The sequence below is a fragment of the Sciurus vulgaris genome (assembly GCF_902686455.1).
Source record: "Sciurus vulgaris genome assembly, chromosome: 1".
Taxonomy (NCBI): Eukaryota; Metazoa; Chordata; class Mammalia; order Rodentia; family Sciuridae; genus Sciurus; species Sciurus vulgaris.
This window is the reverse complement of record NC_136461.1, coordinates 55,203,303-55,220,098: the sequence shown is the minus strand read 5'-3', so window position 1 is coordinate 55,220,098 and position 16,796 is coordinate 55,203,303. Positions and strand designations below refer to the sequence as shown.

Here is a 16,796-nt window from a genome sequence, read left to right as displayed (position 1 = left end):
CATCCCTGTAAGAGTCATTTGGTGTATATTTAAAATAGTTTAAAATGATATTACATGAATAACATTAAGCATTTGTTTTGCCAGAAAGATTTCAATAAAGTAATATAAAAATCGAATGAGGAGAAATTAACATTTGCATGATATACTCATTCAGTGGAACATTTTGGAATTATAGATGGCTTATGCACAAACTCTGAATGGATTAAAAATTGATCTATATTTAGAGAAATTTAAAGTAATTCAGTTTTACTTTTTTTCTAGCTGTAAACAGACAATTTACCCAGGAATTTTATAAAGGACTATTATTTTATGCACACACACACACACACGTATGTGTGTGCATATATATAGAGATAGACATTAATTTGCAAAAATTAAGCAAACAAGAACTGTGAAATGCTTATTAAAATAATGTAGAGTCCTACAAAAATCTACGCTTAACAGTGCACTGCTCTTAGCTTTAACTAAAATGTTTTTCATTTAATTTCTAACAAGCATATGTAAAAATATTGTCAACATTTATCTATCATGATTTGGTTTCTTAAAGCTGTTTAGTAAAATATGACTATAGATTGCTCCCTTGCATTAATTTCACTCTGTCAAGAATCTGGAAGATCTTTAACAATTGGGGACATGATGTGCTGCTCATAGGTGCAGGTCTTAAACACTTAAAAAAAACTAAAAAAAGGTGCAAGTTTTGTTTTCAAATAATTTAGGTAATAATGTTACATTCACTAAGAGATACTAAATGAAAATAGATAGATGACATTTCATTTGAAATGAAAGAATTCCCTTAAAGTTAAAACAAAATCCTAGAAGCATCTTTTCAAAGCATTCCTGGTTATATTATTTGCTGTTATTGAAATACATATAATATGTATAAGTATTAAAACTTTTCCAAAGTTTTCCAAGGTATGCTTAGAAATAATGTCTTTTGTTGATCCAATAACTTTCTTGAGTTCCATTAAAACACTACCATTTATTTTCAATGTCCAAGCAGTGAGGACTCTAGTGTAGGAACACCCAAATGAATATTGCCCAAACTTGTGGACCTGAAAGTGGATTGGAAAATACTAGTATGTGAATTAATACAGTCCAAATATGTAGTTTGCATCTTGTCTCTAAAATATTAAGGGATATTTAAAAAGATATTTCCTTTAAGTCAAAACATCTTTTCTTGCAAGGTTAATGATGTATTTAGGAGAGGCCAAAGCACTACTACTCTAAAGAGGAAATCAGAAATACTATAAATCAAAGGAAAAATAGCTTCAAGAACTAAAGCTAGAGAACAAATTATGATACCACTGGCAAGGGATGGGATGACAAAGGGCCTTTTTTTTTTTTTTTTAATAGGAATATCCTTTAAATTAGAAATGAGATACTGAACCTGAGCGTCAAACATATAGTCTCACGAGAGTCAACTCCATAGACTCTAAAATCTGACATTCCTTCAAGAAGGAGATTTAGATTTCAGAAGGACATTTAAAATGCAGCTCTAGCCTCTTGACAGAACATGTGAGCATTGCCACAAAAGAAGGGCAGGTATTTGTCGTTTGCTTTGATGTTTGGAGACTTAAGCAATGTGCTTCTAATTAGTTTTTCCTCCGTATATTCCATGGACAAAAAGTGATGGAAAAGTAACTGCAGTTAATCCATGAGTGAGAGAGTGGTATTTCAATACTGTTTGTCAAATGCAAAAACAAACAAAACCAAAAACACCCTAACAGAGCAGGGAACATACAATGAAGTCTCAAGAGAAAGGTGTACACGGTGAAGGGTGGGCAGGCAGGTGAGTCACCTGAACAATCTCTGTAATTTGGATTGATTTGTTCATTTATATCATTTGACTTATTGGATGAAATTTCATGGAAACATGATGCTTACCTTAATTTTTAAAGCTCTTTTTAGAGCCTGGCCCCATTTTGATATTATTAAAAATCCTGGTTTTATTTTTTAAAAAGTCATCGATCTGAAAATCATGTGGTAAAATGAATACATTTAGACTAAAAGGGATTTGGCTTAAATATATATTCTTCTGGGGAAGAAAAAGCAGAAACAGGCATGTGCACAGATGCCCCTCCTTGGTAGGTATCTGCATATTTTACTATGTCACTCAACTTTAATTGATAAGCTGTGATTATTTTGAAAAATTCAAAAGTAAAAATGGAACGACTCTTTCAGAATGAGGCTAATCCGTGCTTGTAAAATCAAAAGCCTACAAAATAAAGATGGCCAACTCACAAGATAGAGGTCTGGGTCTCTCTTACATGGAAGGAGACATTTATTAGAACTTGATTTTGGGAATGAGTGACAGTGTATGACCCTCCTACCACCTCAAGTCTTAAGACAACGAAGACAAGGACAGATATTTGAAAGCAGAGAATGCGTTTCAGGCTACTTTGAGACTGTGATGGCATAACAGAAGAACTCCAAAAAAAGATAAGAATTTTCCTAAGGGGCCTGGGGTTGTGACTTAGTGGTAGAGCGCTTGCCTAGCATGTGTGAGGCACTGGGTTCGAGTCTCAGCACCACATATAAATAAAGAATAAAATAAAGGTCTATCAACATCTAAAAATATTAAAAAAAGAATTTTCTTAGGAAAAGAATTATAAAATTACCTTTTCTTCTAAGATTAGAGGAAGTTAAGTCAACTGAATGAAAAATAAACTCACTAGAAAAATGGTGCTAAATTTAGAATTTAATGCTTATGTTAATATATACATTCTGATGTAATACCAGAACTAAAAAGGACTTTGGAGAACTACTAGGGCAATGACTCTGAAATTCTGGGTGCTTATCAAAATACATACTCCTAAATTCCATCCCTGGAGATTTGTTAATTCAATAAAAACCTATCCATGCTGTGGGGTTATAGTGATGACTTCAACCACATCATTGTTCTCGTATGTGAAGATTCAAGTGGTCCATATATTATACTTTGAGAAACACTGATTTTTTTTCAACAATTTTGTCATTGAACTATCCTTATTTCAAGGCTAGTTTTTCATATTGCCTTTTACTTTGGCATTCAAATGGAGTGTGTGTAGTAAAATAAAAGACTTTCCCCCAGAAAGGACAAATTAGAAGAGCTCAAGGTTCCTTCTGTGCAGCCAAGGTAATGGGGTATTCTACCACTTTGGGCAAGTTAGTTCATCTATCTAAGCCTTAATGACACGGATAGTTCAACAGGAATTAAAAAGAATCCTTAAACAAATTTTGGATTTTTTATACAGATTAAAGGAGCTTATATCTGTCACTGGTACACAGCAAGCACTCAAGTGCATATTCACTTTCACTCTATATTGATTACCGTGAATGTACAAACTTCCTCATAAAGCTTCAAAAGTGGAAATGTGGAACTTCAGAGTTGGAAAATACTTTACACCTCATCTGTCCGTTGTTCTTGTGTTTAAATTAAGCTGCTGAAAAAGCCCCCTCATTGCTTTGAGATGTTTTGCCTAACAGGATTCCATGTACGATTTTATTAGAAAGAAGTTCTGCTATTAAAAAAAGCTTGGAAACCATAACAGTCCCAGCCTCTCATTCTAAAGAGGAGAACTGAAAAACACAGAGACTTATCCAAGGTCACAGAGCAGGAGTGGCTGAACTAATGTATTCACCACCTTCTTTGAAAAGAAGATTTTAAAATGGAAATCTGTGTAATCAGAGATGAAATATTTTTCAGATTGAGACTGAGTAAAAACAAAACAAATCCAAAACAGAACATCAGTCAGTTGACTTTCCGAGAGATTCCTGTGTATTCACTCAAAATCATATGAAACATGGGCATTCTTTCCTTAGAGGTGAATATATTCCCAAATACCATACAGAGAATTTTCATTTTGATTGTAGATGGAGTGAATAGAACTTTAAGATGTAATATTTAATTCTTAGCAATTATACATTCCAATTATGATAAAATTCAGACTAAATATAATAAGAATTTATTTTTTTAAAATTTCATAAAAATATGGGATTTATTTGAAGAGAAAACATACTTTTCATGTTGCCAAAATAAAGCAGTACCATTTATATTTTCTATCTTGTTAGAGCATAGCCTTTTGGAATCATAATGTTCAGGAAACAGTGTTCAGGTTAACTAGAACTTTTTTATTTTAACCCTTTATATTGAAAATCATCTTAAGATGTACTGTCTACTTTGTTCTGACCTAGGAACTGATCATGAACCTGACTTGATATGTCTTTGATAACTGAGACTTTTGCATTATTTAGGATCTTTTTTTAAAAAACATGAAATCTTATTCTACAGTACTGTGAAAATATAGGTTTGACCTATAACTAAAACAAAACAAAACAAAACAAAACAAAACAAAACACCAAAATCTAAATCCCTGATATAAACTTACTGTGTTATTATTTGAGCTATTTTCTGAAGGGGGAAGGAATACATTCTCTACTGAGGTTCTGGTTATTCAAGGTTTAACAATTTTGAAATCACTGACTTCTATTTGGTTTCATGAAGGCCAAATATGGGGTCATAGGAGTTCTTCATAGTTTCAAATTTAGTTCCTGGAAACATCTGAATAATGTTAGAAACTACTAAAATCTGTATTTTTAATAACATTTTTTACAATATCGACAAAATTATTCTTTGGAAAAAAACTTTGTGTTTAATTACTAATTCATTCTAAATCTATATAAAATAAAATATAAAGAGAAAAACATGAGAACCAGTAATATTTACATATTTTTAATATGCTTTGTGTTAATATTCAATGTTTTTTCATGAATGGATTATTTAAAAACCATGTTTTTTATTTTCATACTATAGATAATTCTCAATTTTCTGCTGTATACTCTCCATTGGTTTTAGTGTTCTGAATTTTCCCATGTTTTGGGGATTTAAAGGTTTGCATTTTTCAAATTTAGTTTCGAAGTCAGATTGAATATTTTTATTTAAAATGAGTATGTTAATTAGTTTGTTCAAAAAAACTTCAACACCACAGGGCTTTGGGGAACCAATTGACAGTTTGTTTGAATACTTAGAATTCTTTCAAGGTAAAACAGGTCATTCTGAACATTCTTTTGGTAGCAAGCACTGAAGAGTACAAAGAGTAATTTAAAAATTTCCACTATAAACAATTACCAGTCACAATCTCATTTTAAAAGTGAGATCTAAAAAATTTAATTTCAATCTAAAATTTAAAGGGGTGAAAGATTCTTTGTCAAATTTGAGTGAATATAAAATGAAATTTAGCAGCTAATGGCAAATAGAACAATTAATTTTAGTTATTTAATAATATAACCCAGAATAGGACTTGGTGTTTATGTTTAAAATAAGTTTTATGACTTAAAGGCAGAATAATGTTTTCAGATCTTAATGGGGGAAGACTTTACAACTGGGACTGTTGAAGGAATTCTCTCTGACTCCCCACATCCTGGGGCCAGACAGAGGAATTGCAATTTTTGTGGTACCTTGGAACAATGAGATGACTTGGATGACTCTTCTCTTGATTCCCCAACAAGAGCAAAGATTGACAGTTTTATACAATGAATCTTAATCATCCAAAAGGAAATTTATTGTACAATAACGTAAATAGAATTTCATTTATAAAGCTTATTTGTTCTTTCCCAAATGATAAAAATTATAATTAAAATTCTCCTTCTGGATCTAAACAGGGAACTAAAAATTATTTTCTGAGATTCTTATTCTCAGTGTTTTGATTCCTGTGGGTAAAGAGGAAGACATGAGGTATCATTCCCTCAGGCTGGGTGAGAGAGACCATCTGTTCAGAGGAATTGTGCAAACGTTGTTGACCAGTTCAACTATGGAAAGTCTTGAAATCTTAAAGTCACAATTTTGCTTTTAGTCTGACTGGTTATTCAGCAATCTCCACATTTGTTAAACTGCAGAGAGAGGGGGAAGTAGTTAAGATTTTGACATCTTCTTTACTCTTGGTTATCATTTAATATACTTAAACTTTAAATATGAATTGCTTTCCCTTTTTACACAAGTTATAAAAATAAGAGGCCCTGTTTACAGTTTGCATTTTTATGAAATTTGCAGTTTGAAAAAAAAGCTTTTTAAAAAGTGGTAATTAATGCTTTTCTTTGAATATGCTGTAACCTTAGAATTTTTTTCTGAAATAGTTTCTGAATTTAACCCACTAAACATTTGAAGATAGAATTTTTATTTAGCACTAGAGTAAAACATACTAAGGACTAAAGAAAAGTAAGTTTCTTTTTTCTTCTGGTTCCATTGAAGTTTCTTTATATGTGGCACCCCCTTTATGACAGCTATCAATATTATATTTAAATTTTATATATTGACAAAATGCAACCTACCTCTGTAAGCATTGTGCCATTCAACAGTACTACTATTAAATTTACATACCACAGTTTAAATTACATCCGTTTCAGGAATGGTAAAATGCTAAAACTCAAGTGTCTAACTGCCTTACTGGAATGATAATACAATTTACAAATACAATAATTACATTTTAAAACCATTAACAATATTACACCTAGAAGTAAATACTGTAGTACTGGTCATCATGGTGTGGTGTGAGGGAAATCACTGCTGAAAGCCATCGACTTTCCAGCTGATAGATCCCAAGTGCAGATATTGGTTTGCTCTCATCAAACCAGAATTAAAACCTGTTCTCATACAACAGTTCTCCATTATATGAATCCTCCAGATTCTTGCATAAGATTTTATTAGTTATCTGCCAAGTATTTTCCTGCAAAACAAAACAACACATCAATAGGTTATCTGCTATTTTGATATTGTGATTGTATTTCAATATATATAATATAATAATAATATGTATTATTACATTCTGTTCCTTTTGTCCTACCTCTTGGAGCCAAAAATTACATACTTTAGGTTGCAATACTAATACAAAGTACATAAAGGGTTTTTTTTTTTTTTTGGTACTGGGGATTGAACTCAAGGTTACTTAACCATTGAGCCACATCCCCGACCCTTTTTTGTATTTTATTTAGAAACAGGGTCTCACTGAGTTGCTGAGGCTGGCTTTGAATTCTCCATCCTTCTGTCTCAGCCTCCTAAGCCAGTGTGCCTAGCCCCTTATTTAAAGGTTTTTTAACTTTCAATTTTCTACATCAACTAGTTGACTTTTAACACTTCCATTTTCTGCAGAGGTTTGTTTTGCTCAGAATAGGTGGTGGTGTTGGGGGTTTTCCCCTGCATATGAGAATCCAACTTATTTTAGGAAGGGTGATTATACAATGTATTTTCCAACTTGGTTCATTTTTGAGAGTGAAAGAGATATAAGCAACAATCACATCAACACAGCAGTTCAGTGGGCATGAAAGACAGGACTTAGGGGTTGAGATATAGCTGGGTGGTAGAGTACTTGCCTAGAAGGCATGAAGCCTTGGGTTCCATTAGCAGCACCACAAAAACAAAAACAAAAACAAAAACAAACTAACACCCCAAAGACAACCAGGATTTATCCTGGCAAATCATACTTGACAAAAATAATCACCCTAATATTGGGAATCCTCCCTCTGCCCCATTAATAAAAAGAAAATGAAAAAACCTACTCCTTGTGCCAAATAAAACCTGTCTCGTGGTCATGTTCACTTCATGGGCAAATGGTTCCAATCTGTGGCCTAGATTATTCAAAGTCGTTATTAAAGTGAAAAGAGATTCTCCCAGTTCTCAGCTAAGCCTGGCAAGTCTAAAATCTATGAAGTCTTGCTAGAACAAAAAGTTTACAAGTCCAACACTCCCATGCCTTAGGTGTGTCACAAATTTTGTGTTCTTTTTCCTTTAAAAAAAAGAGTTTTCAGATGGGGATAAATTCAAAGACAAACAGGTTTTATCTTATTTGTCAATATAAGGAAAGCAGGATTTATTCCATTGACCTCCATATACACGTGTATAGTGGGATGACTTGTCAGTCAACATAAGAAACAGAGCCAGCATAAGCAACATTCCTGGTTTCTGACTTCCAGCTCATTGTTCCATTTGTATTTCATCCAACTATTGGTTTACTTTCTTATTGGGAGTGAGGAAGAGGAAGGAAAACAGCAAGAAAACCATAACCTATTCCTTCTTGAGGAAGAGTAGCAAAAGCGACCTTATTTTTGCAAATAGAATTTGAGATACTGATTTACCTGCTGCAAACCTTTTCTTAATGAGTGAAAACCGGTACCCTGCTCCAACAAGTTCAATGTCACAGCCAGAAAGAGTGCTTCCTTCACTTGTGAACTGCACAACCAGTGGGGAAGGTTTGCTTGGGCCTTCAGATAGCTGAAATCTTGCTAATAAGGAACCCACCCCTTGAAAAAAAAATGGAGTATTACAAGAAAACAGGCCACACAACATTCTGGATATAATTTTGGAAACTGTATTAGAAAGTTAACATGCAAAATTGGACTTACTAGGAAATAGTCCAAGCTTCAGTGACAACATTGTGATGAATGAAATGTGTCATTGAATAGTATGAATAATTCTATTTGCACATTGGTGGAAGTGTGTTCAGCAAAATGGTACTTCAAAATTTGGAGGCATGCTGCATGGAAGGCCATGTATTTTCCAAATTTTGATTAATATCAGAGGGGAGTGAAAAATATTTACTTTAGGAGTGTGGATCTACTAGAGGATGGGGACATGCTTCTGTAAGCTCTTCTCTCCTGAAAGGATGGTCTGTGAATTGAGGTCTTGGTAGGAAGGGGAAGAGGAAGAGTACTTGAAGAATTGTTTATTTTTATTGATTGAAATAACTAGATGCAAAAATGACATTAAGTATTCTGTTTGTCTTTTAGTGACACATGTATTTTGGTTCATAATTGGCATTTACCTACAAGTTATTTCAGCTTTACATACTAAACAAAGTAAGCCTGTGATTTTTTTACCTCCATTTTCTGACTTCTGAGAGATATCAGGAATCTTCCACAGTATTCTTTGTTGTTCAGCATTCCTAAAGGTAAAATAGAAAAAAGGTCTGTCCCTGTCCTAGGATTTCTCTTTAATGAATACCATGCTTTTTTGCCTTTTTAAAAAGAATATCGAGAAGTTTACCTATAATTTTTAAAGTATTCCTATGTACCTATATACACGTACATTTCTCTTTTCCTGATTCTAACTAGCTACAACACTGTGAGCTAAACATTTAGAGAATAATAAAACGTTTAGAAAAAAAGTTTTGAACACATCTGTTGAAAGAATGTTAAGTATTCACTAATTAATTCAGACATTTAAATTGCAACTATCACTGGGCTGGCTCATTTAAAAAAAATTCTACTTTTTGCTTTTGATGGTCATAGGGAAAAACTGGAATGGTCTTTCTAGGATGAGTCCTTTATGATGGATGCTTTTGGAACTGGGTATCTCTTCAGTTTCTAGTCCCCTACCTTCACCACCATGCCTTTTTATGTAGTTCAGAGGCTAGAGGAGGTGCACTACATTTCCCAGAGGGCCTTGCAGTAGAAGGCTTAGATGTCAATTTGGTCCCACCAATTACAGACTCAGTTTGAGATCTGGAAGGAGAGAGAGGCAGAGGCCCTTTCCTTGCTGCCTTCACTGTTTCCTTCTGACCAGCAACCCAACTGAGACGTGGGACTCTTCTAACACAGGGGACAGTCTGGTCTCTAGTGCCACGGGTGTTGAGAGGCAAGAGTTTCCTGATCCTTGTATCAGAGTTTCAGGAATGGGTTCTTGAGTTTAGTGATTCCACTGGTCGTCTCCTAATTTCTCTCCTTCCCACAGCTATGGCAGAGGCAGCGGGATCCCGGGTCGTTTCTTACAATGTTCTGGGAAACATTCTTGGAGGTCCAGCCTAAGCCTGTTCCTCTAGCACTTCCACCATCGTGGAAGCATTGACATCCCTGTGCTAAAATATTTTTGCTTAAAATAACTACAGCGGTTTCTGTTTCCTGCCCTGAACTCTCTCACACTGGCCTGCTGCGATCTGCTACAGGAAACACAAAGGCCAAGGAGTCTGCGACCAGAGGATGAGCAGCTTCTCACCAGACTGCGGGCGGAAGCACGGCCTGGAGCTTGGTCACGCCTCCGTCTATGGGGACCAGGAACTGCACGTTGTTCAGGGCCACGGCTGTGGTCATGGCGTCCGTGTTGTATTTGTAATCTATGCGCAGGTCAGTGCTTGCAGGCTCACATCGCCAGTTCACTGCCAGGTTCAGAGGCGTGGACTGAATGCCCTGGGCAGACACCTTGCCAAATGACAGGAAAGGGAATGTTTAAGGCTCAAACGTCAATCTGAAACTAAACCAGAAGCTCTGATTATCTCCCAAAAGAATAGTTTTAGATATCAAAATGTCATAATGTCTTTTGTGTGGCTCACAAAGGAGCAGTCAGTGAAAAGCACTGTAAAGGGTACTGTGTGAGAGAGAACTAGGTACTTCAGGCACACAGTTACAAATTAAAAACAAAGTCAATTACTCAAATCTCTACCGCACATAAGAGTTTACAATGCATTTTCTGCTGAGGAGGAAGGTGGGATAGCACACTGAGGCCACAAAGGTCATAAAGCTCAAGAGTCCTGGTGTGAATTCAGATTCTGCTACTTATAAGCTTGGACATAATTTCTCTGAGTCTCAATTATTTCCTTGTCTGCCAAATGGGAATTTTAACAATATTTTCCCACAGGGCTTCAATCAGGAAGGTTGAAGGAGATGAAACAGCACAGAGTCTAGCACAGAGCAAGAAATCAATGTTTTAATAAATGTTACCTATTAATAGTCTCACCAATTTGCTCTTCACAACAAACTGTGAGATAGACAAAAAGGGTTATTATTAATTACCTCCTTTGTGATTTATGCCAAAGTAAGGAATTGACCTCCGTTCCTCTAATTGGAAAAACTACTTTCTAGTTTGAAACAACCACGAGTTAGTTAGACCAAGAAAAAGCCAGGTTTGAAGAATCAACAGCATTTTGTCTTGTCTAAAGACGATAATATAATTTTGAATTCTGGGTCCACAGTAAAAAATTCCATGTTATCATTATTTGATTATCATTGTGACTAGATCTCTTGGAGATTCTCCTCTGCTCGGTTTGTGTACACTGCAGAGACTGTGTGGGGGCTGTCTTTGCCTTTGTATTTTTATTCAGGGAGTATGAGATTTGTTGCTTTTGAAGAATATATACAACTCACTGGAAATGCCAGCACATGTGGATGCCCTGGGGAAGGGTCCTGAGGGTGGGTTGGGTCACAAGCAGGGGTGGTTGTTGCAGATACAGTTCAGAAATGGGTTCTTTAAAAGAAAATGTATTAGTGTATTCTAATTATATGGAATAATAGGTACTTTGATTATATCCACTGTACCATTACTCTCCTTTACCCTCCCCCTCCTCCTCTGATCCCCTCTTAAAAGATGACAGATATGACTTTTGATGAAAATTTTAACCAGCTAGCCACTATAATGGATTTTTAAAAAAATTAAAATACTGTTAGCAGTACAATGCTTCCTACAAATAAACTTATTGGGAAATCTGTTATCTAAAGTAGAGATCAAAAACCAGGCAAGCACCTTCCTCCCCTGTTCTTTTTTCTGGGTTCTATCCTCCTCTACCTCCCTCAGTAGTAGTTCTCAACTCCATAAAGGTTCTACGCAGGGGGAGGCTTTTTGCATAGGTAAAGTTGTGTTTTTGATTGTCTCAATTTCTGGGCTATTCTATTGGTGGCCACAGTCTAAACATGCTGAGATATGACAGCAGTCTCGCAAAGTGCAAGCAGTGCCCTGAACCCCTACTCTTTGCATTGTTGAAAAACAACACAATTGAATCATAGCAAAAAGGATTACGCAGAGCAAACTTTGAAGTCAGGACTAGCGCCACTTATGGTTCTGAGTAATTTGAAATATAGTAGACTACTATCTCCTTATGATGACCTATAAAATAGCTACGTGGGTATATTTTTACCCTTATTTGCAGCAGCAAAAAGGATTCTGGGAGATTGAATACCCAAGGTCAGTGGCCATTAGGAAATTTACTTAATTCCAGAATTTAATCTCTTTACATTTTACACAAAGCTCATATTGCAATAAGTGAATTGTTTACTCTCTAGATTCAATTAATAACAAACATAGAGAATAAAAATATTCCACAGGATGTAAAAGTTTAAAAAATCTTTAAATCTGAAATGAAAATTTAGATACAGTGTTTGTACTTAGATTCGTGAAGGGAAATAACTACAGTTTTATTCCCATACTTGTATATGAGAATACCCATGTACCTTGAAATTTAACTTTTTATTCAGGTGGAAATTAAATTTGGACTTTCCATTTCTTATTCCTTTTCATTTCTCTTACAAGTTCACAGCAGCACTAGATATGTTTAAATATTTTAGAAAAAAAGTTAAATAAAATACATTTTCTATTATATTTTACTTACAAAAGTAAGGAACTTATGCCATAGCATATGCTTGTTGGTACTATATAACCTATAATATCTAAAGCTTAAATAATACTGAAGTAGGATAGAAAAATTAACAGGTAAAAGGGAGACATGAAGGAAGGACAGGAAATAAAATTTTAGTTTAAAATTCTGCATACTTTTCCAGGACTGTCACACCCTACACCAGTCTGTTATCTAGGCTTGTTATTGTCAAATTCCTGGGAAATCTGTAACTCTTTCTTAGAACTGTTAATTACTCCCCCCTATAAATTGATTAAGTAATGATAGATACAATATCTTGAGGAACCTAAATTTAGGGAACTTTTCAGTGCTATCTATTGATGAGATAATGAAGACCCTCTCTGCCTAAGGATCTGGAGTTTGACCAGATCACCAGAAACTGCCTTGAGATTTCAGGACTGATATCATCCCTACATACCTTTCCATACTGACCTCTCACCAAGTTTCCTTTAGAAGAAGAGCCAGGAACCCCCAGAGTGTGTTTCCCACTCTGAATGGCCTACATTCTCCTCATTCTCCTTGAATACCTATCTACTTTCTTAAATAAACCTGTCTATGCCTCTACAGGTGGCACTAAAATTCTTTTCCATCATGAAAGTCAAGGACACTGCTGGTCCTGCATCTAGTTCCCCATCTCTTGGGAACACCTCAGACCTTTCTTCAGAGATATATTTGCTCTGTAACAATACTATCCTCATAGGAAAAAATATTACATTTGTTTGCATTTATGTCATACGTACCACCATATGGATATTCCTCTTTCAATGACTTTCCTAGTGTTTTTCGAACTATAGAGTGCATTAGAATCACTTGGGGAACTTATCAAAAATACAGGTACACACAAGTAAATAAAAATCTCTGGGGTATCAGGGTGAAGGAACATACTATATTTAATGTCTACACATGTATTTCTTTTTAGCATCAGTTCAGAGTCAGCATTGGTCTACGAATTCCCTGGTAACTGAACTGTGCAGTCATTTTTGAGATGTACTGAATTCTATTAAAATGCAACTTTCTTCATATGAAGAAAAGTACTCTGAATATATTTAATCATCAAAATTATTATGCATTAAAAACAATGTAGGAGAGGCTGAGGGTGTAACTCAGTGGAAGAGCACTTGCTTAGCATGCTCAAGGCCCTGGATTGGATCCCCAGTTCTGGGAAACAAAAATCAAGGAGGTCAAGTAACTGGGAATCAGGTGGACACTCAGACATATAATGTTAGTCAAATAGATTTATTTACTAGATCAGTAATAATTTCAGATAAGGGCAATTCTTTACACAAAAAGAAATCTCTCAGATACAATATTGTATTTTATTGAACTTTTTTTGATATTGAATTATTTCTTATCTTAAGCTTTATTAGAACTGTTTCATAGGACTATTGCATTATGAAAAAACCCAGATTATATACATTAAATCATTTTAAAAAGAACTTTTAGAACAGTAATGATCTTAAAAATTACAGTGATCTAGTTTAATGATACTTATACTTTTAATGTAATTTTTTGTTTCTTCATTTTGTGTTACGTTTCTTTAATTTTTTAAGAGACTATTTCACTTGTAAGTTTAAATAAAGATGTATATGAATATTATTGTCATTAGTCATGGAGTAGTTCTTTAAGGTTGCATTTCCTTATAATGACAGCTTTCATATAATATTAAAATAATTATTATTTTATTTACTTTTACTTAATATTAAGTACTTTAGAATGTAAGCTGTAATGTGAAGGACATCCTGGCCATATAAATAGGCTTACCTGATATTTGAGCATGTCCACATTATAATATGTAGCCTGGGGTTTTTGTTCCGACACTTTTTTTAGGTGAGTCATCAGATTTGGCATGTTTACCCAGAATTCCTTGGAATTGGCATCATTTTGTGTATTATCGCTATTTAAGTGGGAAGAAAAATGATTAAGTGGCAGCTCATAAAAAAATAGCATCTCTACATAAAAATCATCATGGAAGATTGCTATTTGATTTCTGTATTCACCTTGGACAACTGGTAGAAATTATATCATTCACAGTTATGCAGTTTAAGTACAAATGTGGTTCTGAATGATATCATGTTAACACATTAATATCATTAGTGAGGTGCTACTGTGCTATAATTCTCAGTGAGTACCCAGTAACATTAACTAGTCCTTAATCATGGTTAATCATGGTTGCTTTAAACCATGATTATCAATGATTGCTTTAAAGAATGACTTATAACCCCAACTTAACTTTTTCTGTATCACCTCAGTTTTGTCAGAATTAGTCAGTTAATGCAATTAAGGAGCTGAACATGTTTATTTGCTTTGAATTCACTTGAACAGTAGTTTTCAGAAATTATCCAGTTAAAGAATTGGCCAAAGGTAAACATGTTACTAACATGTTCCTGGTTTATTACTAACCCAGGAAGAAAAGGGTGATGCAAAAATTCTCATGCTACCTTTTTAACATTCAAGATTTCATCCAAGAGTATCTAAATCATAAATAATACATCCAAGATGATCCTGGAGTGTAAGTGATGGTAACCATGGTGGTTACAATGGAAGAGCAGAGAGCAGTCTTGATGATCCCAGGAAGGTGGTATCCCTATGAATTGTTCGTTTTGCTCAGAGGCATGTCCATAGACCACCCATCCAATCCATCTTATAGGTGCTTTTCTCAATAAGAATCAAGCAAGAGTGCACAAAGCATTTGTTCATTTCCAACATATCAGGGAAACTGGGGCCCCATGTGAATTTGTAACTGGATTTGTAATCGGTAAACAGCTTGTTTACTGATTATCTCACTTTCAGAATTTCCTCTAGCATTTTGTAGCTACAATTCTTGAGCACCCATTATGTTCCAGGTATTCTGCTAGACACATTATAAACGATTACATTAAAACCTACCCTGCAAAGAAAGCAATATCTTCACTTTAAAAGATGAACAAATTTATAGTGCAAGAAAATTAGTGGCTAAGAAGAGAGAAGGATGATAAAGTGAAAAAGAGATAAAGGGAGATCAAAATGGAGATGCTACCACTTAGTCCCCAGAAGGCAAACAAATCAAGCAGAGTCACACAAATCAGGGTCTTTAAACTACCACTGGTCTGTTGGGTGGGGCTGGTGTCTAGGAGGGAGAGGCCAGGTCTCAGTGTGACCTGTGTAGCTCTGCTAGGCTCTGATATGAGGTGACTGCCAACAAAGCAAAGCTCTTTAAATTTTATGGGGCCTGGGAAAGAGCCTGGCCCATGAGACTTTGCCCCTGTTCAATCTGAACTAAGGACAGTGAGCAGGGCTGTTCACTTTACTTTTATTTTAAAACATCTAAGTTACCTCAAGCTTCCAGAGCTGTCACTATACAAAGAGGGAGGAGAAAAGAGCAATTCAAAGTGAATGAAATTAAGTAATCTGCTTAAAGTCACAGCTTCTAAGTAATAGGTCCAGGATTGCAGCCCTGGTCAATTCTACTGGTTAATCTTTCCCACTAGACTATAACAGAGGTTAGGAATTAATATCTAGCAGCATGCCATTCATTTATACTAAGTAGAGCTGAATAAGTGGGAGAATCTTAATAGTGCCATTTTAAAAAACAATTGCATCTGCTCAGTTTAAAAATAAGCTAAGCCACATATCTATGATTGTTTCCTCAAAGAACCTGCTTTAATAAATATTCCAGAAAGCTTTGCCAACTGAATGCCTGCAGAGAGACAGAATTCCTCAATGCTCAAGCAGTCATGAGAATTCTTCAGTCTCATACTTGGGTTGACAATTGTTCCTGAACATTCTTTGTAGGCAAATCCCTTTCCTAAGGGAAAAGTAGAAGTCACAGGGATTGTAAACCTAAATGTCTCCCTTTTGCTAACCTCAATGACATCTTTCAGTAAAGATAAATGAGAGAATTGTCTGGATCTAAGATGATAGATGCCAAAAGGTTTACACTGAGGTGAAAAAATCTTCGTCACCATTGCCTTTTAAAAACTAGGGGGGATAGTGATGGTGTAGCAGCAGTACTTAACAAAATCAAGTAGGCTCTGACTGGCTAAAGTGTCACCCATTCCAGCCCTGAGATGAATATGAAAGATCCAGGTTGATGTGGGACTCAGCCTGTCTCTGATTGGCAGATCTGGTTGTAGCCAGAGGGATTCCTAGGCGATCTATAGCGAACGATGAGAACAGAGAGATAAGGCAAGGGTACACTTGGTGCTCAAAGGAAATAGTAACAAGCTTAGATTCTGGGACAGGTGCAATGTGAAGCCACCAGAGGGCGATGAGCAAAGATGGCTGAGTGATATCAGAAAACGTCATTTGGCTGTTTAAATATATTGTAGCCAGGCAAGATTGGATTCAGAAAGGGAAGCAGTTGCTGTAGTCCAGGGAAATGTAGTGACCACTTTCACCAAGGAGGTTGTAGCAAAGAAAAAATGTGGGCACTTTAGGGAGAGATTTGTA

The 16,796-nt window shown here is 35.2% G+C and overlaps 1 protein-coding gene across 19 annotated transcripts in view; it reads right to left on the bottom strand.

Annotated features, from left to right (window-relative positions):
• Window positions 1–3,921: 3,921 nt before the first annotated feature.
• The window catches only part of SGIP1 (SH3GL interacting endocytic adaptor 1), a 196,694-nt gene continuing 183,819 nt past the window's right edge, over window positions 3,922–16,796 (bottom strand). For 18 of the 19 annotated variants that reach the window (XM_079131492.1, XM_079131504.1, XM_079131503.1 and 15 more), the window contains 5 exons: window positions 14,130–14,262; window positions 9,962–10,164; window positions 8,848–8,912; window positions 8,107–8,271; window positions 3,922–6,701 (listed from right to left, as the gene is read on the bottom strand). In XM_079131492.1, the coding sequence (XP_078987618.1) occupies window positions 6,679–6,701; window positions 8,107–8,271; window positions 8,848–8,912; window positions 9,962–10,164; window positions 14,130–14,262 (589 nt within the window). In that variant the 3' untranslated portion in view covers window positions 3,922–6,678. The remainder of the gene's footprint in view (window positions 6,702–8,106; window positions 8,272–8,847; window positions 8,913–9,961; window positions 10,165–14,129; window positions 14,263–16,796) is intronic. The other variant, XR_013762481.1, reaches the window with a different exon arrangement.